Source organism: Balaenoptera acutorostrata, chromosome 10 (assembly GCF_949987535.1).
Source record: "Balaenoptera acutorostrata chromosome 10, mBalAcu1.1, whole genome shotgun sequence".
Taxonomy (NCBI): domain Eukaryota; kingdom Metazoa; phylum Chordata; class Mammalia; order Artiodactyla; family Balaenopteridae; genus Balaenoptera; species Balaenoptera acutorostrata.
The window spans coordinates 224024-247176 of NC_080073.1; the positions used below are offsets into that span (position 1 = coordinate 224024).

Here is a 23153-nt window from a genome sequence, read left to right on the forward strand (position 1 = left end):
CCTGGGTTTCCGCCCCCACTGGGGCAGGGTGAGGGGCAGCGAGGCGCAGCCCCTGGGCTTCTCTGCATGACCGTGACCGTGCTTACCCACCAACAGCGGTCAAGGAGAAGGGTGCAGGTGTAGACCACTAGCGTCGGGTGGAGGAGGGAGGAGGGGTTGCGCTAAGTCCTCCCTGAATCCGTGAGGCCAGCAAAGTAAAGCAGCAGCCTTCGCGGAGACCCTTGGTCAAGCGTCTTTCAGGAACTTCGGGCTGGGGCCTGGCTGGGCTTTAGCTCCAGAAAGCTCCGGAGCATCTTTGGAAGGCAGCAGGGGTGGGCAGTCAGCCGGGAGCCCGGCTCTGGTTCCGTCTGGTGTGTGCAGAAGATGCCGTTTTCATAGACCACTGTTACCCAACAGACGCGGTCTCTGCCGTGAGCTCACCTGCTTCTCCGCCCCGAGGGGCACCTGATGACCTGTGCTAGGTTTCTAGGGAGTTTCTGGAAGCTGGGCTCTTGGGTGATTCGTTGTTTTCTCCATTGACTTTCAAGGTAGTGCTTGAATTACTTTAGTCTGACGAGTAGGCATCAGTTTTGTAGCGTAACACAACCATTACAGGTTTTCGAGCTTGAGAGCGTGGTGGGGTGGATGGCAGGGAAGGAACTCGAGCGAGTCCCTACGGCAGCAGCCTCCTTGCCCAATCTGGGCTCCCGGGCCTGCCTCCAGGAGGATGGAGATGAGCGTGTGCCCACCGCTTGGGCAGCCTCGGGTCCTGACAGCCTTCCTTTTGCAGCTGCTGGTGAAGAACATCCAGCTGGAGGATGGCAAGATGATCCCAGCCTCGCAGTTCTTCAGGGGAGCAGACAGCACTGGCCTCGAGCTGACGGAGGAGGACCTGGTCATGGCGGAGGCTGTGCGGGTAAGAGACACCTGCGGGGCTACCGTCTGGTGGGGCAGGTCGTGCACAGCAGGTGCGTTTCGCAAATCGCACCCCCCGGGGTCGGGCTGTGCACACCTTCTAAGGACGTATGTCCTGGCCCCGGGCACAGTGTTGGTCCTGTCCTTTCACGGGGCTTCCTGATGCCCCCTGCCCTTCCTTCCTGTGCCACTGGGACCTAGGATTCGGCTGCTGGGTCCGACTCCTCTGGGGACACACTGTTAACAGTGGGCAGATAGAATAGCTGAAGGACCCAGCTGTCCTGCCGTAGGGCATGTGCGCCGGAACCTTCCGGAAAGGCTTCCTGAGAGGGAGACCCCCACATGGTCACCAGCACAGCTGTCACAGTCGGCCGCCCTGGACTCTGGGCCACCCCGCCCGTGTGCCGCTGGACACCACTGCCCTCTAGGAGGCCCGGTGTCGTCCCCACCTGGAGTCCAGGCATCGGCCACTTCCCAGGACCGCCCCTCCTGCTCTCTGCTCCACCGCCCTCTCCCTGGAAGGTGTGGTTTTGAGGGTGTTTAGCTGTGTCGCTCAGAGGGCGCTGGATGGATTTTCAGCTGTTCAATCATTCGGTCGTGGGTTTGCTTATTTGAGATACACGTCCAGACACGAGGGGTGTGATGGTCGGCAGTGTCTCTGCTGTCATGTGTGTCCCTTCTCACAGGGAAGAGAGCCAGTGAACGACCAGGCAAGGGAATAAAATAATTTCCGACGGGAGATGTGCTCAGAGGGCAGTAACGGTGATGGGAACGAGGTGCCCGGAGGCCGGGGATGCTGCAGAAGGGAGGTCGGGGAAGGCCACCCTGGGTGGGGAGGTGGTTTGTGCTGAGACCCAGGTGGAGAGAGACGGCAGACACAGCACATGCCGAGGCCCTGAGAGCCGGGGAGCCGCGGAGGGCCAGGCGGCGGCCGCGGGGCGACCGGGTGCTCGTGACCAGTGGGGACGCAGGACCCAGCAAGGGGGGGCGGGGGAGCCTGCCGGTCCGGGGGGCACCGAGCACCTCCTCAGGTGGAGGCTGAACATTCTGAATGTCTATTAAAAAAAAAAGCGCCTGTTCATTCTGGAAGTATTCTTGGAGCAATTGCTCTGGCCCTGGGCCTGAGCCTGCCCTGGGGTTATGGGGCCAGCTGGACAGACTGCCTTCTGGAGCTTGTGGCCGAGTGGTACCGGGACGGCTGAGGCTGGTGGCAGAAGAGGTAACAGCTTAGTGGCAGCTGTTAGGACCTCAGTGCCGCTGGCCGTGAGCCCAACAGTCATAAGAAAAGCAGATGCTTCTAGAGTGTCCGGGTTGCTCTAAACTGAGTTCCAGCTGTGCAGCAGAGCCCTCACGGGCTCCCGCACCCCGAGCTCTGCCAGCCCCATTCCGGGGATGCCCCAGGGCTGCCCCCAGCCCCTTGCCCAGATGAGGAGACCGAGGCAGGGGAGGCTGCCTGCATCTGACGGCTTGTCAGGGGCCGAGCCGGGGTCTGGACGAGGCCACGCGGCCGCTTGGGTTCCACACACCCCAGGAGGGCCGGCGTGCAGCGCCCACACAGCGACAGTGACTGCTGGCCCCAGGCTGAGCGAGCGTTGCAGTCAATGTAGGTTTGGGGCAAGAGGTGATTTAGCAGTTGACCTTGAAGGATGCCCAGGACTGAGTGTGAGCTGGGAGTTCAAGGAAGCATGTCACCAGAGGGTGAGAGCCTGGGTGGAGGCCCGGGGAGAAGGCGCAGTTGTGTGGGGCGGGGATGGCTCGGGACGGCTGCTGATGGTCCCCAGGAGGATGGGGGGGCGGGAGCAAATCCAGGGAAGCCTCCTGAGAGAGGCCAGGGAGGGTCAGCCTAGGGGTCACTGGGGGCTGGTCCTGGTTGGGCCACAGCCTGGAGCCCGGCCTGAGTGTGGGCCTCCCGGCTCCTGCCCTGAAAGGCCCGGCTGGGAGCTGCCCCGCGAGCAGTCGTCCCGTTGTGTCCCGTCGTGACCCTTAGGATGGCCCTCCTGCGCTGCCCACTCGGCTCTCACTGCCCTGTCCACGCTCGTCCACGAGGCCAGGGGCAGGAACCACTGCCCTCCACAGGCCCGGGGCAGAGGAGCACAGAGCCAGCTAGCCTCTCTGTGAGGAGGAGACCCAGGGCTCCCGAGCCCCCTCGGTGGCCCCGTTCACTCACAGAACCACCCCCCGCTTTGCTCTCCCTCCACGTGGCAGCACCCACACACAGTGTCACGCGGGGACGCCCACCCCGGGCAACCCTCCAGGTGGGGGGGGCGGGGGGCGGGTCTCGGGAGCAGCTCCGGCACATCCGCCCTCCCGCCCCCCCGGACCAGCGTGGGGACCCCTGCGAAGCTGCGGTCAGGGTGAGGTGGGGGTGCGGACAGCAGCCTGGGCTCCTGCTGCCCCAGGGAGGCTATCTCCCCGGTACCATGAGGCACCGGGAGCGTCAGAGACCAGAGTGGACAGGCCAGCCTAGCGCTGGGCAGTGCGCACGCACCCGGGGCTGTTCCCACCCCCGCCGCTCGCGCCCGGGCCCCAGGAGCTGTGTGCTCACCGCTCCTGCTTCCCAGGGTGCCTGGAAACGGATTCTCCCCAACGTCCTGGAGGTGGAAGACTCCACTGACTTCTTCAAGTCGGGGGCCGCGTCGGTGGACGTCGTCAGGTAAGGCCTGGAGTGGGGGTGGTGTCCCAGGTGTCTCTGGGTCAGGAGTCACCCGAAAACGGAGTGGCAGGAAACCATGCGGGTCAGGGATCCAGAAAGGATGCACGTGTGCAGGCCTCGGGCCCACCAGGAGTGGACCAGCGGGAGCTGGGACAGCTGGGCAGGCGTGTCCTCCCCCAGGCTGTGTCGTGGCCCCAGAGCGGCCACTCTGGGACTTGGACGTCTAGCTGACGGCTCCCGGCTCTGCAAACGTGAGGCCAGCAAGCAGACAGGTGCGGACCACTGCCCTGACTGGTCTCAGTGGCCACAAGCCCACCCAGATTCAAGGGCAGGGGTGGGACTGAGACCCACCCCTCATGGGAGGAAGATCAAACAATGTGCAGCTCTTTTATTTTTTTATTTTTTAAATTTATTGTATTTATTTTTAAAAAGTAAATTTATTTATTTAGTTTTGGCTGCGTTGGGTCTTCGTTGCTGCGCGTGGGCTTTTTCTCTAGTTGCGGCGAGTGGGGGCTGCTCTTCGTTGTGGTGCACGGGCTTCTCATTGCAGTGGCTTCTCTTGTTGCAGAGCACTGGCTCTAGGCTTGCGGGCTTCAGTAGTTGTGGCACGTGGGCTCAGTAATTGTGGCTCACGAGCTCTAGAGTGCAGGCTCAGTATTTGTGGCTCACGGGCTTAGTTGCTCCGCGGCATGTGGGATCTTCCTGGAACAGGGCTCAAACCCGTGTCGCCTGCATTGGCTGGCAGATTCTTAAGCCCTGCACCACCAGGGAAGCCCTATGTGGCTCTTTTAAAACTGCCACAAGCCCAACACCGCCGTGAAAGCCAGCATGTGTGGGGAGGGACCAGGCAGTTCGGGCCTGGTACAGGTGGGCACGTTGGGCTGGAGCACGGGTGGTCAGGGAATCATGATTGCAACTCTTTCTATTTCATTTTATTTTTTGAAAAGGATAGTCGTTTATTTTTTTTTTTAAGTCTTTATTGAATTTGTTACAATATTGCTTCTGTTTTATGTTTTGGATTTTTGGCTGCGAGGCATGTGGGATCTTAGCTCCCCAACCAGGGATCCAACCCACACCCCCTACATTTTAAGGCAAAGTCTTAACCACTGGACCGCCAGGGGAGTCCCGCAAGTCTTTTTAAATTTTAGGAGTGACTTTACGTGCAGTGAGGTGCACAGATCTTGAGAAAACAGTTTGGTAGCTTTGATTTAACATGTGTAACGCACACGTTATAGCACATGTATAATATATATATTATGTGACATGTATCATATCTCACAAACTACACCTTGATGAAGATATGGGCCCCAGCCTCACTCCAGGGGATCCCTCCTGCCCCTCCCCAGTCGGCGGCCCCCAGGGATGATCCGTCACCACAGATCAGGTCACCCAGTCTTCAACTTCATGTGAAGTGTCCCTCTTGCCCTTTAACAGTGGTAATAAGTTCTAATTTGTATAAAGAGAAGGATAATTTTGCATCTGTATTCATCAGGGATATTAGCTTGTAGTTTTGTTGCTTCTGATGTCACTATCTGGCTCAGGTATCAGGGTAACGCTGACCTCGTAAAGTGAGTTTGGGAGTGTTTCCTCCCCTTCCGTTTTTTTGGAAGAGTTTGAGAAGGATTGGTATTAATTCTTTTTAAATGTTGGGTGGGATTCACCAGGTTTTCCCTGGTGAATCCCACCCAAAGTCCTGGGCTTTTCTTCGTTGGGAGGTTTTCGATCACCAATTCAGTCTCCTTACTTGTTATTGGTCTGTTCAGATTGTCTGTTTCTTTATGATTCAGTGTTGGTAGGTTGTGTGTTTCTGGGAATTTATCCATTTCTTCTGGGTCATTCAATTTGTTGATGTGTAATTGTTCACAGGAGTCTCTTATGATCCTTTTTATCCGTGTGGTATCCGTTGTATTGTCTCCTCTTTCATCTAATTTTTTTGTTTTAGTCTTCTCTTTTTCCTCAATCTACCTAAAGATTTGTCTCCTTTTTTTATCTTTTCAAAAAGCCAACTCTTAGTTTTGTTGATGTTTTCTATTGTTTTTTTTCCCCCTGGTTTCTATTTTATTTATTTCCACTCTGATCTTTGTTATTTCCTTTCCTCTGTTACCTTTTGGCTTAGTTTGTTCTTCTTTGTTCTGATTCCTTGAGGTGTAAAATTAGGTTGTTTGTTTGAGATTTTTTTTCTTAATACGGACATTGATCACCATACACTTCCCTTTAAGAACTGTTTCTCTGTGTTCTATAAGTTTTGGTATGTTGTGTTTCCTCTTTCATTTGTCTCAAGATAGTTTTTGATTTCCCATTTGATTTCTTTGGCCCATTGGTCGTTCAGGTGTGTGTTGTTTAGTATCTGCATATTTTTGAATTTAGTTTTCCTCCAGTTTTTGATTGCTAGTTTCTACCATTGTGGATAGAAAAGATGCTTGGTATGATTTCAGTCTTCTTCTTAAATTTGTTAAGACTTGCTTTGTGACCTAACCTGTGATCTGTCCTTGAGAAGAATTTGTGCCGTGCTGCTGGGTGGAATATTCTGTGTATGTGTGTTAGGTCCGTTTCATCCACAGAGTTAAGTCCCCTGTTTGCCTATTGATCTTCTGCTTGGATGTTCTATGCATTATTGAAAGTGAGGTATTGAAATCTCATGGATTTTTTGTGATACTATTTCTCCCTTCAGTTATCTTACTATTTGTTTCATACATTTAGGTGGCCTGATGTTGGGTGCGCATATGTTTATAATTGTTATATCTTCCTGGTAAATTGACCCTTTAACCATTGTACAATGTCCTTTTTTTCTTGACAGTTTTTGATTTAAAATCTATCTTGTCTAATAAGAGTATGGCTACCCCAGCTCTCTTTTGATTATTATTTGCATGGAATACCTTTACTATCCTTTTACTTTCAGCCTTTTTGCATATTTTCATCTAAAGTGAATCTCTTGTGGTATATGGATGGATGCTGTTTTTATCCAGTCTTATAACCTATGTTTTTTTTTTTTTAATTTTTTATTTATTTATTTATGGCTGTGTTGGGTCTTCGTTTCTGTGCGAGGGCTTTCTCTAGTTGCGGCAAGCGGGGGCCACTCTTCATCGCGGTGCGCGGGCCTCTCACTATCGCGGCCTCTCTTGTTGCAGAGCACAGGTTCCAGACGCGCAGGCTCAGTAATTGTGGCTCACTGGCCTAGCCGCTCTGCGGCATGTGGGATCTTCCCAGACCAGGGGTCGAACCCGTGTCCCCTGCATTGGCAGGCGGATTCTCAATCACTGCGCCACCAAGGAAGCCCATAACCTATGTTTTTAATAGGAGAGTTCAATCCATTTCCATTTAACCAGATTACTGATAAAGGATTTACTTCTGCTGTCTGTCTGTTTTCTGTATGTCTTTTATGCTTTTTGTTCCTCAGTTTCTCTATCACTGCCTTTTTCTGGTACTATACCACTTTGATTCCTTTTTTTTTTTTTTTTTTAGCTATTTCTTAATTACCTCGGAGATTACAGTTAACATCTTTAACTTATAACAATGTAGTTTGAATAATACCAACTTAATTTCAATAAAATACAAACACTCGCATCCTATATATAGTCACCCCACCCCTTTATATTGTTATTATCCTAGATTACATCTCTATACATTGAATACCCATTAATATAGGTGTTAAATTTTTGTTTTATGTATTTGCCTATTATGTAATATAGTAAAAGGGGAGAAGTTGCGAACCATACCAAAAGTACAATAATACTGGCTTTCCTATTTACCTACGTAGTTACCTTTGCTAGTGTTCTTTACTTTTCCATATGGCTTTGAGTTACTGTTTACTGTCCTTTCATTTCAGCCTGAAAGACTCCCTTTAGGGCAAGTTTACTAGCAATGAACTCCCTCAGCTTTTGTTTATCTGGAAATGTCTTAATTTCTCCTTCATTCTTGAATGGTAGTTTTGATGCATATGGAATTCTTGGTTGACACTTTTTTTCTTTCAGGACTTTAAATAAGCCATCCCACTGCCTTCTGGCTTTCATGGGTTTTGGGGGGGGAATCAGGTTGTAATCTTATTGAGGATCCTTTGTGTGTGATTAGCTTCTCTCTTGCTGCTTTCCAAATTCCATCCTTGTCTTTGGGTCTCAGCAGGTTGACTGTCACGTGTCTTGGTGTGATTCTCTTTGAGTTTATCCCGCTTGGAGTTCATTGAGCTTCTTGAATGTGTATATTCATGTGTTTCCTCAGATTTGGGAACTTTGGGGGCATTATTTCTTCAAATATTTTTTCTGTCCTGTTCTGTCTCTTCTCATGGTATGATGAGTATGATCTGATGATGATGTTCCAATGGTCCCTGAGGCTCATTTTCATTTTCATTCTTTTTTATTTATTTATTTATTTATTTATTTATGGCTGTGCTGGGTCTTCGTTTCCGTGCGAGGGCTTTCTCTAGTTGCGGCAAGTGGGGGCCACTCTTCATCGCGGTGCGCAGGCCTCTCACTATCGCGGCCTCTCTTGTTGCGGAGCACAGGCTCCAGACGCACAGACTCAGTAATTGTGGCTCACGGGCCCGGTTACTCCGCGGCATGTGGGATCTTCCCAGACCAGGGCTCAAACCCGTGTCCCCTGCATCGGCAGGCAGACTCTCAACCACTGTGCCACCAGGGAAGCCCCATCATTTTCATTCTTATTCATTCTTTTTTCTTTCTACTCCTCATACTGGATTATTTCAAGTTCACGATCTTTTCTTTTGCTTGTTCAGATGTGCTCTTGAAGTCTCTAGTGAGTGTTTCATTTCAGTTATTGTATCTGTCAGCTTGAGAATTTGTTTGGATTATTATTATAATTCCTGTCTCTTTCTTGATATTCTCATTTTTTTCATAGTCATTTTCTTAGTTTCCTTTAAGTCATTGAACACATTTAAGATGGTTGATTTAATGTCTTTGATAATAATCCCTAGGGATGGTTTCTTCCAAACTCTTTTTTCCTGTAAATGGGCCTGTTTCTTTGTATGTTTTGCTCAAACTGGACATTTTGAGTGTAATGCTGTGTCAGTTCTGAGAATCTGATTCTCTCGCTCCGGGAAGGTTGTTAAATCTTGTTTGTTGAGGGTTGGAGCCATCCATTTGTGACTTTTCCAAACTTTTCTTTGCATGGTGTGTATTCCTTGCTGTGTGTAATCATTGAAGTTTCTCTTCTGTTATCCCTTTGGTCATACACACTATGCAAAGCATGTATGGGATTGGCCAGCCTTTGGGCCAGCCCCTCAGCGATCAAAAGCAGCCTCAGCGCTCGGAACCCACGACCCAGATGTGTGGAGGACGAGGTCCTCATTGCCCCCCAACCTCCGCCTCCAGGAGGACACGGCAGGAGTGACCTGCTGCCACTGCCGCCTCCTGCCCTGGGGGTGGAAAGGCTGGAAGTTACTGCCACAGCCCAGCTCTTCACCACGTTCTCCCCTGGAAGCTGCAAGTGTCGACCAGACTCGAGAATTCCAAAGCATTTGATTCAGACAATTCCTGCCTGTTCAATAGTTGTTTAGGTGGAGGGACGGATTTTTGGAGCTTCTTTCTCTGCCATTTTGTGTCTATAAATGGGCTTTTATTTCTCTTGGGTGAATACCTAAAAGTGTTGGGAAGTATATGTTTAATTTTTAGGGAACTGCCAAAGTGCTTTGCAAAGTGGCTTCCAAAGTACTGTTTTACAATCCCACCAGCAGGGTACGAGGGTTCAGGTGCTCTGCACCCTCATCAGTGGTTGGTATGGTCAGGCTTTTAAGTTTAGTTATGCTGGTAAGTACAGAGCCGAATCTCGTTGTGGTTGGTTTGCATTTCCTACTGACGAGTGATGCGGAGCATCTTTTCATATGCTTATTTGCCGTCCATATTTCTTCCTTGGTGAAGCATCTGGTCGATCTTTTGCCTATTTTCACTTGGATTTTTTTCTTAGAATTGATTTTAAGAATTATTTACGTATTCTGAAGCCGAGTCTTTTATCAGGTATGTGATTTGGAAATATTTTCTCCCAATCTGTGGCTCGTCTTTTCATTCTTTTCACACTGTCTTTCAATGATTATTATTAATCTTCTATTAATTATTACCACGTGGATTGTCTCATTTACTCATCAGGAAATAGTAGAGGAGCCATGATTGGTCCAATTTTACAGGCAAAGAAACTAGGCTCAGAGCAATTGGTCACTTGCCCAAGGTCACAAATTCGTAAGTGGTGGAGCCAGAACTTGAAACCAGAGCTTCTGAATCCACGGACTGGGCTTTTAACCCTAACTCTAGACTGACACCCATGCCTCGGGGGCTGAGATGAGCCACCACCTCTGCCTCTAGAACCAGGCAGGTCTGCCAGGCCTCCTCCAGGCCCTCGCTTTTCCATCTTCCCTCCAGATTGGTTGAGGAAGTGAAGGAGCTGTGTGACGGCCTGGAGTTAGAAAATGAAGACATCTACATGGCAACCACCTTCGGGGACTTCATCCAGCTGTTAGTGAGAAAGATGCGAGGGGACAACATGGAGAGCAAGTGCGTCATCGACCACGTGAGTCCCGGGCCCCCCATGCGGGCCCAGCCTGGGTGTCATCGACCACGTGAGTCCCAGGCCCCCCACGCGGGCCCGGCCTGGGTGTCATCGACCACGTGAGTCCCAGGCCCCCCACGTGGGCCCGGCCTGGGTGTCATCGACCACGTGAGTCCCGGGCCCCCCACGCGGGCCCTGCCTGCACACCCCTCAGGCACCCATACCTGTGGATCCACAGTGACACTTGGGGGAAGCCTGGATGTCCAGAAGCTTTAGTGACCCAAGCTTCCCTTGGTAATTCCAAATAGCCTAAAGATGCCAGGCGGTAGGACAAACTCAACAGAGGAAATTGTTGTCTAAGACTCAGTAAGGGGACAAGTTCGGTCCCAAGACAGGAGACAGGGTACTAAGGAGAGACTTTTACAGTGTGCTTCTCTCTCCACCCCCTTTCTCCTTTGGTGGGTTTCCTGGCGTGGCTTCCAGCCCTGCCAACTCATCCTGTACCCCCGTGTGACCCTCGCCCCTAGTCCTGGCCCCACCACCGCCCAGCAATGGCAGCGGCTTCCTGCTGGTGTCAGCCTCTGGCTTGACTCGTGGCTTCTCAGCTCTTCCATCACCGGTGCAACCAGTCACCTGTGTGAAATTCCGTTGGTTGAAACAAAAGAGAGAGAGAGAAAGGGATTGGGAATGTTCTCCCAATAAGGAAAACAAATGATCTTCTACATTCAACTTGTATATATGAAGTATGGGGAAGTAACTGCAAATCTATTTTTTAAAGAACTGTGGAAAAACCATCCCTGGGGTATCTCTGTAGACTACCAACTCCTATGGGAATTAGCTTTGTGATAGTTTGTCTGGTGCTTTGGAACAAGGGCTGATGAAGAAAGTATGGGTGACCAGGGTGGACACCAGGCTGGCCTTAGGGTTGTGGACAAATGACTGCGGAAGGAGGGCCGGCATCCCAGAGGCTCCGCGTTCAGCGTGGGATTGCAGGCCCGAGGGGCAGTGAGCGGGGGTCGCATCGTGTCTGGGGGCCGCAAGTGCTGTCTGCCCGCTGGCGCTCCCTGTGTGCGGAGGCCACGCAACCAGCCCAAGGTCAGTGGCAGAGCCGGGGCTCCAGCCGGGCAGTCTAGCTGCGGAGTCTGGCCCTCCATCTCTTCTTATCACTCAGCTGCCACCTCTGCCCACACAACAGCTCCCTGGGCAGCAGGGCTGGATCCGACGAGGAGGCCGAGGAGGCCGGGCCCTTGCTTGTGTATTTGGGGTGGGGGGGGGCAGGGCGAGTGGTCCCTGTGTCTCTGGTGGGGTCGTGCCCATCAAGGATGCCCGTTCGTGAAGAATCTACACTGCAGCTCCGGCCTGTGGCCCTTCGTCCCCAGGTGGAAAAGACCGTGAACAAGCTGACCCTCCGAATGCCCCACCAGCTCTTCATTGGAGGCGCGTTTGTGGACGCCGAGGGCGCCAAGACCTATGAGACCATCAACCCGACAGACGGAAGTGTGAGTGCCGGCCCAGCACCCCCTTGCCCCGCACAGGCCCCCGATGCCCCCTCTCCCATCTACTCCCCCTCCCCGGTCTGGGGGCCTCTGGGTCCCGGCTGGGGGCCTCTGCTGGGGCGAGAAAACGCTACAGTCAGCCTCCAGCCCTTCCTATGGGAACGGCGTAGAGGCAGATGCGGTGGGGAGGGTGGTGGGGACGCGGGAGGACTCTGGAGGGTCTGCAGCAGAGCTAAGCCCTCCCAAGGAGGAAACGGAGGCCATTCCCTCCCCTCCACACCTCAAGAACAACCCCAGCGTCGGGAGGGCCCCCCTCGCATCCTGGGTTTGTCAAGACGCCCTGGCTGTAGCTGTCCTGCTCAGTGCACACGTATGGCGCTGTCACTTTCGTGCACGCTCACACACTCCTTCCTACAGACGCGCACCGCAGAAGACAGGGCCTCAGAACGGTCCTCTGAGGGGAGTTTAAAAAAGTGATGGGCAGGGTGTGTGGACCCAGACAGGTGCCCTCAGGCGGGAAAGTCAGGCGCTGCCACCACAACCTCGGGGCCAGTTTTGGGAAGCCCGGGCAGGAGGCTGTGTGGATGCCTGGCGCCGGGGCCGTGGGCAGGGAGGGCACAGCCTACCTGTGGTGACCAGCAAGGAGGCGCTGGCCTCCGCCCTCCTACCCTGTCCGGGTGGCGGGAGGTATGGGGGCCTGTGCTGCCGGGAGGTGGGCACCCTCGGGGCATGGGATGCAGGGGCGTCGGGCTGGCTTACGTCACTTCAGGAGCAAACCTCCCGCCTGCGCCTCACTAAATTTATGGGTCTCTGCTCTCGGTTTGCAAACGCTGAGCTGACCCTCGGCCTTACGGCTGCAGCCTGAGTCCGTCGCCCTGTTTGGGGTCAGCGGGAGAGTAGAGGGAAGGCCCTCGGGACGTAGGAACACGGCCCTTTCTGCAGGCCCCATCTCCCCTCGTCGTGCAGACCCTGCCCATGTCCTCCTGTCCGCCGACCTTGGCCTCCGCGGCCGCCCAGGTGGCCAGGCAGGGCTTCAGGGCTCCGCTCCACCACAGGTCATCTGCCAGGTGTCCCTGGCCCAGGTCAGCGATGTGGACCAGGCCGTGGCTGCTGCGAAGGACGCCTTTGAGCACGGGCTGTGGGGGAAGATCAGCGCGCGGGACCGGGGCCGCCTCCTATACAGGTGGGACCTCGCCCGCACCCGCCTGCCTGTCCCGGGCCTTCCTCTCAGGCCGCAGCTGGCGCTCGCGTCCTCACGGGGGGGGCGCGGTCCCGGAAGGGCAGTGTGACCACGGCCTGAGGCCCAGGGGAGGCTTCTCAGGGGAAGTAGCTTGAGAGGCAGGAGGGACTGTCCCAGGCGGGGGCCCCGGGGAGGTGCCCGGCTGGAGGGAACAGTGTGGGCGGAGACGAGGCACCGAGTGAGTGAGGGTGCACTTCGGGCGGAGCCGCCGCCGCAGGGTAACAGCTGCTCCTGGGCCGGCCCAGAAGGCACCGCTTGCCTGCCGGGCGGGCGGCCTGGGCCTGCACGGGGATCCCAGGAGCCGGTGGGAGGGGCAGGGCGGGCCGTCCTGGCCCCGCGCGTCCTGGCCCAGCCTGGCTCTGGCTGCCAGAGTCTCCTGTCTCACGTTCCCCTGCTGTTAAACCCTCGGCCCCGTCCCCGTCGGAAGTCCAGGGAAGGGTCGGGGACGCTCCAGCTCATGACCCGGGTGGGGGTGAGGCGCAGGGGACAGCTGCTGCCCGCCCTCCTCGAGCCAGGCGGTCCCGCTGGGGAGGAGCAGGTGCCCCAGGAGGCGGGGTGGTGCTTCCAGAAGGGGGCTGCTGGCCGATGAACCGAGCGGGGTCGGGAAGCCTGCTGAGCCGGCCTCAGGAAGCCGTTTTTCTCTCTGGGTCCTGGGGAGCCGGGCTGGGGCCAGGTCGCGCTGCGGGTCCCAGCTTGTCGCCGGGCGGGAGGGCCCCCGCCGTGGCCTTGCCGTCTGAAGGCCTTTTGTTTCCACTCCAGAGCCAGAAATGCCGGGGCAGCTGCCACACGGGCAGCCAGAGAGCGGGGCCAGTGTGGTTTGCAAAACAGAACGGAGATGGTGGGTTTGGGGCGGGCGAGGGCACGCCCAGCCTGCCGTATCTCAGGAGCCATCAGTTGGAAGGCATTGGCTGGAGATCTGAGGCCCCAGAGATCTGGCAGAGCTGTGAACCCTGGCAGAGCAAGGACCCTGGTGGGCTGCCCTGAGGCAGACCGCGTCCCTCCCCCGAGACCCTCTGCTGCCCTGTGGTGGCACGTGTTGCAATAGCCCCACTGGCCACAGGACCTTGGGGGAGGTGCCCCGAGCAGCTGCGTAGACAGACCCCTCAGGGCTCCACAGCTCCTGGCGACCCAGTTCCCTCCCAGTCCCCGCAGAGGGGCGAGACAGGATTTCCCTGGTCCGTGGAGGGAAGTGGGACCCCCGTGGAGGCATCACAGGAGGAAGACACCACGCGGTTACGGGAGAAGCTGGGCAGAAGGGTCCAGGGGGAGAGTCAGAGAAAGTCACCAGACACCCCCGGGAGCCGGGGAGCCATGTACCCAGCTGCCGGAATGGACCCTGCAGAGCGGGCGGGCGTCCGTGGAAAGCTGCTGCCCTGTGCTCGCGCACTTCCTTGGGTCCACGGCCCAGAGTCTGGTGGTGGCCCGGGCTGCCGTGGTCAGGGGCCGGGGGAGGGGGTCTGAGCCGCCTGGCACCTCAGCGTCTGCCCCTCCCGGTGCCCACCCCGCAGACCTTCAGGAGGCCAGCGCTGCCTGCCCGCTCTTCCCCGACCTGGCGCTGTGCGGGGACCAGGCTCTGGCAGGCAGAAGGCACCCTCACCCAAGCTGCCCCCCAGCCTCCCAAGCAGCTCAGGTCACAATTACTTAGGGACTCGTGACACAGCCACATCACGCGCACGTGGCATTTTGCACAGGTGTGGCGGGTGGAGGGATTGGGGGCTGACCAAGGAAGACGGCGTGGCCACGAGAGCCAGCAATACACCGCAGACTTCATCGGGCGGCACCCCGCAGCGGGAGGCCCCCCGAGGCTGCAGTGGTGGAACAGGGGCGCTCCCGGGGGGAGAGGGTCCTGAGAGGGGCTCCCGTGTCCGGGCGAAGTCGCCCAGCAGCACGCACGCCAGGGTGTCTGCGTCAGAGGACTGGGAAGGCCCGTGGCTGTAACTGCCCGGCCTGTCTCACCAGTGGTAACAGCTGTCGGGTGAGGTTCCTGGGGGACGCATCCACTTACCAAAGGCTGAAAGTGTGCACGTTTGGGCTATCTTTAAAATAATTGGATGTGTAAAAGTTGGCGCTGGCGGGCTTTTGAGCTAAGGTGTCTCAGGCTGCAAACACCTTAAAAGACAGGAGACATGACAACCTAGGGGCCGACACACACAGGCCACCTCATGCTGACTTTACTATGGATTTATGTCTTTGGCCTTCTGTCCTCGTAGTTGACGGAACCCTCGTCCTTGTAACGCCAACAACACGGCGTCTCCACTGTTTGGTCTATAGTTTTTCTCAAAAAGTGCCTTACCCTCGCTCCCGTACCCGGAGAGTGACCTGGCGCGTGCCCGTCTCTGCGGTGGCGGTGGGCCCTTCCGCTCAGTCCCCAGTCCCCCTCGCCAGCCCCACGCTGTGTGCGGGCCGTGCGCCCAGCAGGTGCCGGAGGTCGGGGAGAGCAGGAGGCCAGAGCTGTCTCCGTGCTCGCGGGAGAGGCAGGCAGTCTGGAACACCTGTCCCGGCGTGTGTCTGTGCCGGCCGGAGACTTTGAAGGGCTGCGGGGTGTGATTGGTGGGAGGCGGGGCCGCAGCCGGCTTCCCGGGCCTGAAAGAGGCGCAGCGGTCGGGACGGGAAGCGGGAGGGGGCGTGGGGAGAGCCGTCCAGGCGCCGGGCGGGGCTGACTTACCCGAGCACCTGGACGAGGCTGACGTGGAGGGGGAAGAGGGCGGAGGCACCATGGTCCCGGGAGGAAACGGGCAGGGCCTCGGGGCCGGTGGGCCGGGCAGGGGTTGAGGCCGCATCCTGAGTGCGGGGGGCAGCTTCGGGGTCCTGGGGTGTTCGGGCCGTGCTGGCGGCCGCACCAGTGGCAGGGTGCAGAAGGAGCGGGTCGGCCGGCTTTGATCCCACGGTGGAACTCCTCACGTGCAAGACCGAGGGCTGCTCTGGATTGGTGGTCTCCACCTGCCCCTGGTGCATGAGACCCTCACACGGTGGTGGGGGCGGGCCTCCCAACTCCCAGGCGCCCACAGCAGACGCCCACAGGGACTGCTGAGGGCGGCTGGACGCGGGCTCAGCCCGGAGGAGTCTGTGCAGGTACAGCCGCGTGGAGTGGTTGGTGCTCGAGCCCGGCATGCTGTCCCCGGACAAGGCCTCTTGTCGCAGAGGCAGCGGGTGTGATTAGGAAGCAGTGGATCCATCGATACCCCCGGGAGGAAGAGAGAGAGGAGAGGAGGGGGCCGGGGCACCAGGCTCACGCCCCTCCAGCCAAGGAGACGCCGCCGTCCTGTCTCACGGATGAGGACGCTGAGGCTGGCACCTGAGCGAGGTGGTGCTGGCAGCGCCCCCGGCTCCTGTGGAAGGGCCCCGAAAGGGCAGGCGAGGCCGTGCCCGGCCTGAGCCCGGCTCCCTCCCCACCCCCCTCAGGCTGGCCGACCTCATGGAGAAGCACCAGGAAGAGCTGGCCACCATCGAGGCCCTGGACGCGGGGGCCGTCTACACACTGGCCCTGAAGACCCACGTGGGCATGTCCGTCCAGACCTTCCGCTACTTCGCTGGCTGGTGCGACAAGATCCAGGTGGGGCTCCCGCGGGCGTCCGGGCCGGCACGGCACTCTGCGGGCCGCGTCACAAACCACCACAACGTTGTGGCCTTAAGGAAATGCCGGTTATTCGCTCCCGGTTCTGCAGGTGGGAAGCAGGTCGGGCTGGGCTGGGCTCCGTGCCAGGGTCTCAAGGGTCGGTGTCGGGGTGTCACTGGGCTGGGCCTTGCGGCAGCTCCGGGGAAGACCAGGTGTTAGCAGCGCCCGGGGGCAGGGCTGCGGCCGGGGCTCCTGCGGTCCTCTCTCCGGTCCTCGCCCAGCCCTCCACACCCCATCCCTCTGACTCTCTGCTGCCACGAGCTAGAGGCCTAGAGGAGAGCCGCCTGCTCTCCCCGAGGTTCCCGTGGTTATGCTCGGCCCACCTGCACCACCTCCGCATCCTGAGGCCAACTCTGCCCTACTGTGTCATCGTACGGGCAGCTCACCAGGTCCCAGGGGTCAGGGCCTCACTTGGGGGCCATCATTGGAGGTTTTCCTGCTGCAGGCAGTGGTGGGTGAGCCCCTGCAGGGAGACCCACGGCTGCGGGGTTCTCGGGGTCTCTGCTGGGTCTGGGCTCTCACCCACTCCCGAGTGCAGGCGTGAGTTCGAGGGAGGTGGTCTGCCCACTGCCTGCTCCCCGTTAGCCTCTGCATCACAGGCCTCCTGGGCCAGCACAGCCCCCAGAGGCAACTGGCCCCCACCCTGGCCCTTGTCTGCCCCAGAGGCCGTCCCTGTGCAGGACCTGCTTCCCGTCTGAGGACTCGGCCAGGCTCGGCACCTCACCCCTGTGGCTGCCCGCTCCGCCCGGCTCTGGGCCCCTCAGCTGTCCTGTCCTGCACGAGCGGGGGATCGGGACACAGCCCCTGTCCCTCCCGGGGTCCCAGGCGCAGGCTGGCTGCCCGGAGGGGAAGGGGTGGGCGGCCAGAGCCCCTGCCGGTGATGCTGCTGCTTCTTCCAGGGCGCTACCATCCCCATCAACCAGGCCAGACCCCACCGGAACCTGACCGTGACCCGGAAGGAGCCCATCGGGTGAGTCACACGCCGGGCACTTTTTAGGACTGCGTCGGGGGCTCAGGCGTCCTCTTTCTGTGTATTTATCAGACAGCTGTTTATTTGCCAGCCACTACATCCCAGACATGGCAAGGGCCGGAGATGCAACGAAGAGAAAAACCAATGCAAATTCCTGTCCTCAGGGTGAAAGCAGCTTTCACCTCCACAGCCCCTGTTCCCTGCCAGGCACTATTTAACGACTTTGAGACTATAATTGTATCTAATCCCTACGGTAACCCTCCATCAGTCAGGGTCATGGGGGGAAGAGAGGGCACGCCCCAAGATTTTATCTGAAGAGTGTAATGACCGGTGTACTTAAGGACAGGGAATTCCTACACAGCAGCGGGGACAGGAGCCCTCAGCGAGACCAGCCCGCGGCACAAGGAGGAGGACAGACGTCCAGTCAACACGGAAAGACTAGGTTTGGGAGGGATTTTAAACCCGCAGTGAGGGGCCCCATGTTACCATACGATGTCCAAAGGCCCGTGGGGGCAGCAGGCCTGCCTCGGCCGAGGCCACCCGGCAGTGACCGCTGAGACCTGGCGTCTCGCCCGCGAGGCTCAGTGTGGGGACTCGCTAACGCAGGACGGGGACGGGCACCCGAGGAGACGGCACGTGGCAGAGCTAAGGGCTCAGCACGTGGAGGTAGACGCCGCCGGGAGGGGCTCAGTGCCGGGGGAGAGCATGGGGTCAGGACACAGGGGCTGCAGGAACCAGCCCCCCCCCCCAGCAAAGAACTACCCAGCCAAGGTGTCAGCAGTGTGGAGCCAGGACCCTGCTCAGAGCCCCCTCAGGTGCAGGGGCCAGCGGCCAGTCACATGAGTCTGCGAGGTCCCTGAGCCTCAGCCCCCGCACAGGGGGCCCATCCCGTCGGACTGAGTAGGGTGCTGACCCTGCCCGGGTGCCTGGCTGCCGGGCGAGTCAGTGGGGAGGCCTTCCCTGTACTGGCGGGTGGGGGGCTCTGTCGGGGCTTCGTAACCAAGCACCACAGCCTGCGAGACTCGCGCCGCGGACTTTGGTCGTCTCACAGTCTGGGGGCCGGGGGTCCCAGACTACGTGTCGGTAGAGTTGGCTCCTTCTGAGGCTGCCCCACTTGGTGCCCCTGGGCTCTGCCCTCGCGCCCACACGGCCCTCTTCCTCTGGGGGTCTGTCTCCACAGGGCTCTCCGTTCATAAGGACGGCGGTCATGTGGGGTTAGGCACCCACCCTAATCCGGCGAGACGCCATCTTAACTAATTACACCTGGGATGGCCCTGTTTCCAGATCGGGTCCACCTGGGGCACTGGAGCTAAGTCCTCAGCGCCGGGATGCGAGGGCATGGTTCAGTCTTGAGGGCAGGATGTCTCTGCTGCGTTTTCTTCTTCAGACCCTCAGCCTCCTTCTCCTCGGTGACCTCTCTCACTTCCCTGGGGGTTCTCGCCCTGCCCCCTCTGCTGCCTTGTCCCTCTGGGTGTGCTGGGTGTATGTGGGGTGAGGACCGGCTTTCCCACCCCCTCAGCACACCCTACCACTCCCAGGAAGGTGTGTGGGGCCCCGTGCCGGCCCCAGGCCCCACTGCGCTCCCGCTCTCCCGGCCCATGAACCCTGTGGCTCCTCACCGACCCGTCATGCCCTTGGCCTCTGCGCGTGCCCTTCCCACTGCCGGCTCAGCTGAGCCATCGTCGTCTGGGGAGACGTTCCCTGCTGATGATGGAGGTGATGACGATGAAGAGGATGGTGGTAATGACGGTGAAGGTGATGACAGTGAAGAAGATGGTGATGAAGTGATGATGGTTAAGATGTTGACAGTGAAGATGGTGGTGACGATGGAGAGGAAGATGGTGATGAAGATCGTGGTGATGATGGTGAAGAAGATGACGGTGAAGATGGTGATGATGGTGAAGAAGATGACAGTGAAGAAGATGGTGATGAAATGATGATGGTTAAGATGCTGACAGTGAAGATGGTGGTGACGATGGAGAGGAAGATGGTGATGAAGATCGTGGTGACGATGGTGAAGAAGATGACAGTGAAGAAGATGGTGATGAAATGATGGTTAAGATGCTGACAGTGAAGATGGTGGTGACGATGGTGAAGAAGATGACAGTGAAGAAGATGGTGATGAAATGATGGTTAAGATGCTGACAGTGAAGATGGTGGTGACGATGGTGAAGAAGATGACGGTGAAGATGGTGATGATGGTGAAGAAGATGACGGTGAAGATGGTGATGATGGTGAAGAAGATGACGGTGAAGATGGTGATGATGGTGAAGAAGACGACGGTGAAGATGGTGATGATGGTGAAGAAGATGGTGATGATTTTGAAGAAGATGACGGTGAAGATGGTGATGATGGTGAAGAAGATGACGGTGAAGATGGTGATGATGGTGAAGAAGATAACGGTGAAGATGGTGATGAAGATGATGGTGAAGATGTTGGAGGTGATGAAGATGATGGTGAAGTTGTTGGAGGTGATGAAGACGATGGTGAAGATGAAGACGGCAGTGACGATGACGAAACAGCAGTCACTTGGTCTGCACGGGGCTCCATGTGGACAAGCTCATCTAACTGTCTGACTCACAGGGAGGGGCTGCCATCACCGAGTTCTCCGGGGTCAGGAGGAGGCAGGGCCACGTGCCTCCGGGGAGCACAGGTGTCATCAGTAGGTCTCCTAGGACGTGGGGGCTCCCTCCATGGAGACACTGCCCAGCCAGAGGCTCCTCTGGGGCAAAGGGGAAGCACTGACACTGGACACCATCTCTCAGTGCACAGCAGGCAGGCTGCGTCAGGTCCCCAGACTGACTGCGTCCTTCTTGTCCCCTCGGCACTGACCCTGGCCTGATGCCCAGGAGGACCCTCAGCCACAGCCACCTGCGGGACCCTTGACCCTCTCTCAAATCCTCCTGGTCCACACATATGACCCCTGATTCTCTCCCACGTCCCCCCGGCCACCCCTGTGACCCCTGACTGTCTCCCAGCCCCTGCCTGCTGTCACCACCCCATCTCCTGGTGCTGCCCGTACCCAACTGTGTCCCGTCAGAAGCTGTGCGGTGTCCCCTGCCATCACACCCTGCTGGGAAGAGGGGCTACCGCCAGACTGGACATACTGCCCCATCAGGGCCTGGGAAGGCAGGTGTCAGTGGTCCCTCTGCGGGGCCATTGGTGCCGCATCGGGAGCCTGGCCCTGGGGTGGAGAGGCGGCGGTGGCAGGTCCACGCGGGACCCAGCTGAGCGGAGAGACGAAGGCCTGCTTCCCTCGTCCGACAGGGTCTGTGGCATCGTCATCCCCTGGAACTACCCCTTGATGATGCTGTCCTGGAAGACGGCCGCCTGCCTGGCCGCGGGGAACACAGTGGTGATCAAGCCTGCCCAGGTGGGTGCGGGCACGTCCTGGCGGGGACTGAGGGCTTGGAGGGCGGGTGGCACCTGCGAGGGGCGACGGGCAAGGAGGAGGGCTCTGCGGGTGAGGGCGGCCCTCGTGGGCCGGCGCACGGGGCGGAGGCAGCCTCGGGCGGATCTGGGGTTGTTGGGGCCGCGGGGCCGAGTCAGGCTAGCCGGGCTGCGCGTGCAGCTGCTTGGTGAGTGGTCGGCGGTCTTTCACAGGCGTCAGTTCAGCCCCCTTGCGCGGCCCCGGGAACTAGGATCCGGGCCCCGGGCCCTGGGTGTCTGCTGTTAGAGCTGGTGCTTCAGGGCCCAGACATCCTGGGGAAACTTGTGTGTGTCCACCACCCAGGCCCCTCTCAGAGAAGCCATGTGACGGGGTCCCTCATGCAGGCTGAGGGGCCTGAGCAGGGTGCCCTGTGGTGAGGTCACCCCACGAGCCTCGGACCCTCATCTGTGCTTTGGAGGGTTTAGTTAGGAGCTGAAGGTCAGATGCTGGGGCGGTGGGCCCAGGGGGTCTCACTCAGCTCCTCTGGGGCGATTTGGCCTCAAGGGTATTAACATAGTAAAAACCAGCAAAATGATACTGGCTTATAGTGTCTACCCTGAGTTAGGCACTCCTCAGGCATTTTAACATGCATAACAAATTTCCCAGTAATTTGCGTACATCTGCTTACTAACCCCTGAGGTGACCCTTAACCTCCCCCTTTAGCGTGGGGGCATGCTGAGAGGTCAAAGCAACTGTCCCTGGAAGGCCCCACTCCCCCAGCCCCCACAAAGTCTGGGCACCCACAGATGCACCTCTCAGCCTGAGGCCCAGCAGTGGGTGGGGCGTGGACCACCGAACCAGACGAGGAAAGTTACCCCTTTTCCTCCAGAAGAGGAGCGGCTGCTGGCTTGTGGGGTGTCGAGGGCAGGCGACGGCCGCCAGCAGGGGAAGGCGGAGCCCACTTCCCTCCTGTCCTGCCTCCTCAGGTGACCCCACTCACAGCCTTGAAGTTGGCAGAGCTGACCTTGAAGGCTGGCATTCCCAAGGGCGTGATCAACGTCCTGCCAGGATCCGGTAAGGGCCGTGGTTGGGGGCATGAGGTGCATTTGGTCAAAACGGCCTGCTACGTGGTGTGCCCTGGTGGGTGGGGTAACAGTGGGGAGGCCTGCCTGGAGGCGGAGGACGCCGCCCTGCGATGGGGGAGAGCTGTACCTGGAAGGGTTTAGCGTTCAAATGCCTCTGCAGATGTTTTCCATTTTCTGTACATGTGTGTGTGCTCTGGAATAAACTACAGAACTTGGGAATTATCAGTTAAGAAAGAAAAGGAAATATGCATTTACCCTGTCTTTTATAATTATATAATCACCTTTACTGGTGTCCTTTGTTTTTTTCTATGGATGTGAATTACCATCTAGGTAACTTGTTTTCCTTAAGTATTTTTCATAGGTGGGTCTACTAGCAACAGATTTTCTAAGTTTTTGTTTATCTGGAAATGTTTTATTTTGCCTTCATTTTTTGAAAGATAGTTTTGCTGAATGTAAGATTCTTGGTGACAGTTCTGTTCTCTCAGCACTTTGATTGTATCATCCCACTGCCCTCTGGCCTCTGCTGTTTCTGATGAGTCAGCTATTGATCTTATAGTTCTCTTATTTACAAGTCATGTTTCTCTTGCTGCTTTCAAAGTTTTCTCTGTCCTTGTTTTCCAGCATTTTTACTATGATACATCTGGGTGTGGTTCTCTTTGTGGTTATTTGATGTGGAATTCATTCCACTTCATGGATGCATAGAGTAATGTCTTTCATCAAATTTGGGAAGTTTCTAGCCATTATTCATTCTAATATTTTTTTCTGTGGTTTTCTCTTTCTGCATGCCTTCTGGCACTTCCATTATGAGTATATTCATGTTCTTACTGCTGTCCCACTTTTCTATGAGGCTCTCTTCACTCTTCTTCATTCTTTTTCTCACTATTCTTTAGATTGCATTATCTCCATTAGTCTTCAAGTTTACTGACTCTTTCTTCTGCCAGTTCAAACCTACTGTTGAGCTCCTTTACTGAGTTTTCATTTCAGTTGTACTTTTTAGCTCCTGGTTCTTTTTTTATTTGTTCTTTCTTGATATTCTCTGTTTGATGAGACATCGTATCACAGCTGCCTTTAGATGTGGTTTTGTTCAGTTCTTTGAACGTCTTTATAACCGCTGCCCTGAAGTCTTCGTTAAGTGTGACATCTGGGTCCTCTCAATGTCAGTTTATATTGCCTGCTCTTTTTTTCCTGTGATGGGTCACATTCTACGGTTTCTTTGCATGCCTCATAATTTTTTTGTTAAAAAGTAGATATTTTAGGTAACACATTATACCAACTCTGGGTACTTGTCCCCCGTCCCCTCTCCAGAGCTTGTGTTCACCATTTTCTTGTTTATTTGT

General features: G+C 56.7%; 1 protein-coding gene across 2 annotated transcripts in view; it reads left to right on the forward strand.

Annotated features, from left to right (window-relative positions):
* Nucleotides 1-23153, forward strand: part of ALDH1L1 (aldehyde dehydrogenase 1 family member L1) — a 79469-nt gene that overhangs the window by 43675 nt on the left and 12641 nt on the right. For both annotated transcript variants that reach the window (XM_007182766.2, XM_057555574.1), the window contains exons 8-16: nt 770-895; nt 3456-3547; nt 9913-10060; nt 11419-11538; nt 12591-12718; nt 16178-16328; nt 17291-17361; nt 20629-20734; nt 21718-21805. In XM_007182766.2, the coding sequence (XP_007182828.2) occupies nt 770-895; nt 3456-3547; nt 9913-10060; nt 11419-11538; nt 12591-12718; nt 16178-16328; nt 17291-17361; nt 20629-20734; nt 21718-21805 (1030 nt within the window). The remainder of the gene's footprint in view (nt 1-769; nt 896-3455; nt 3548-9912; nt 10061-11418; nt 11539-12590; nt 12719-16177; nt 16329-17290; nt 17362-20628; nt 20735-21717; nt 21806-23153) is intronic.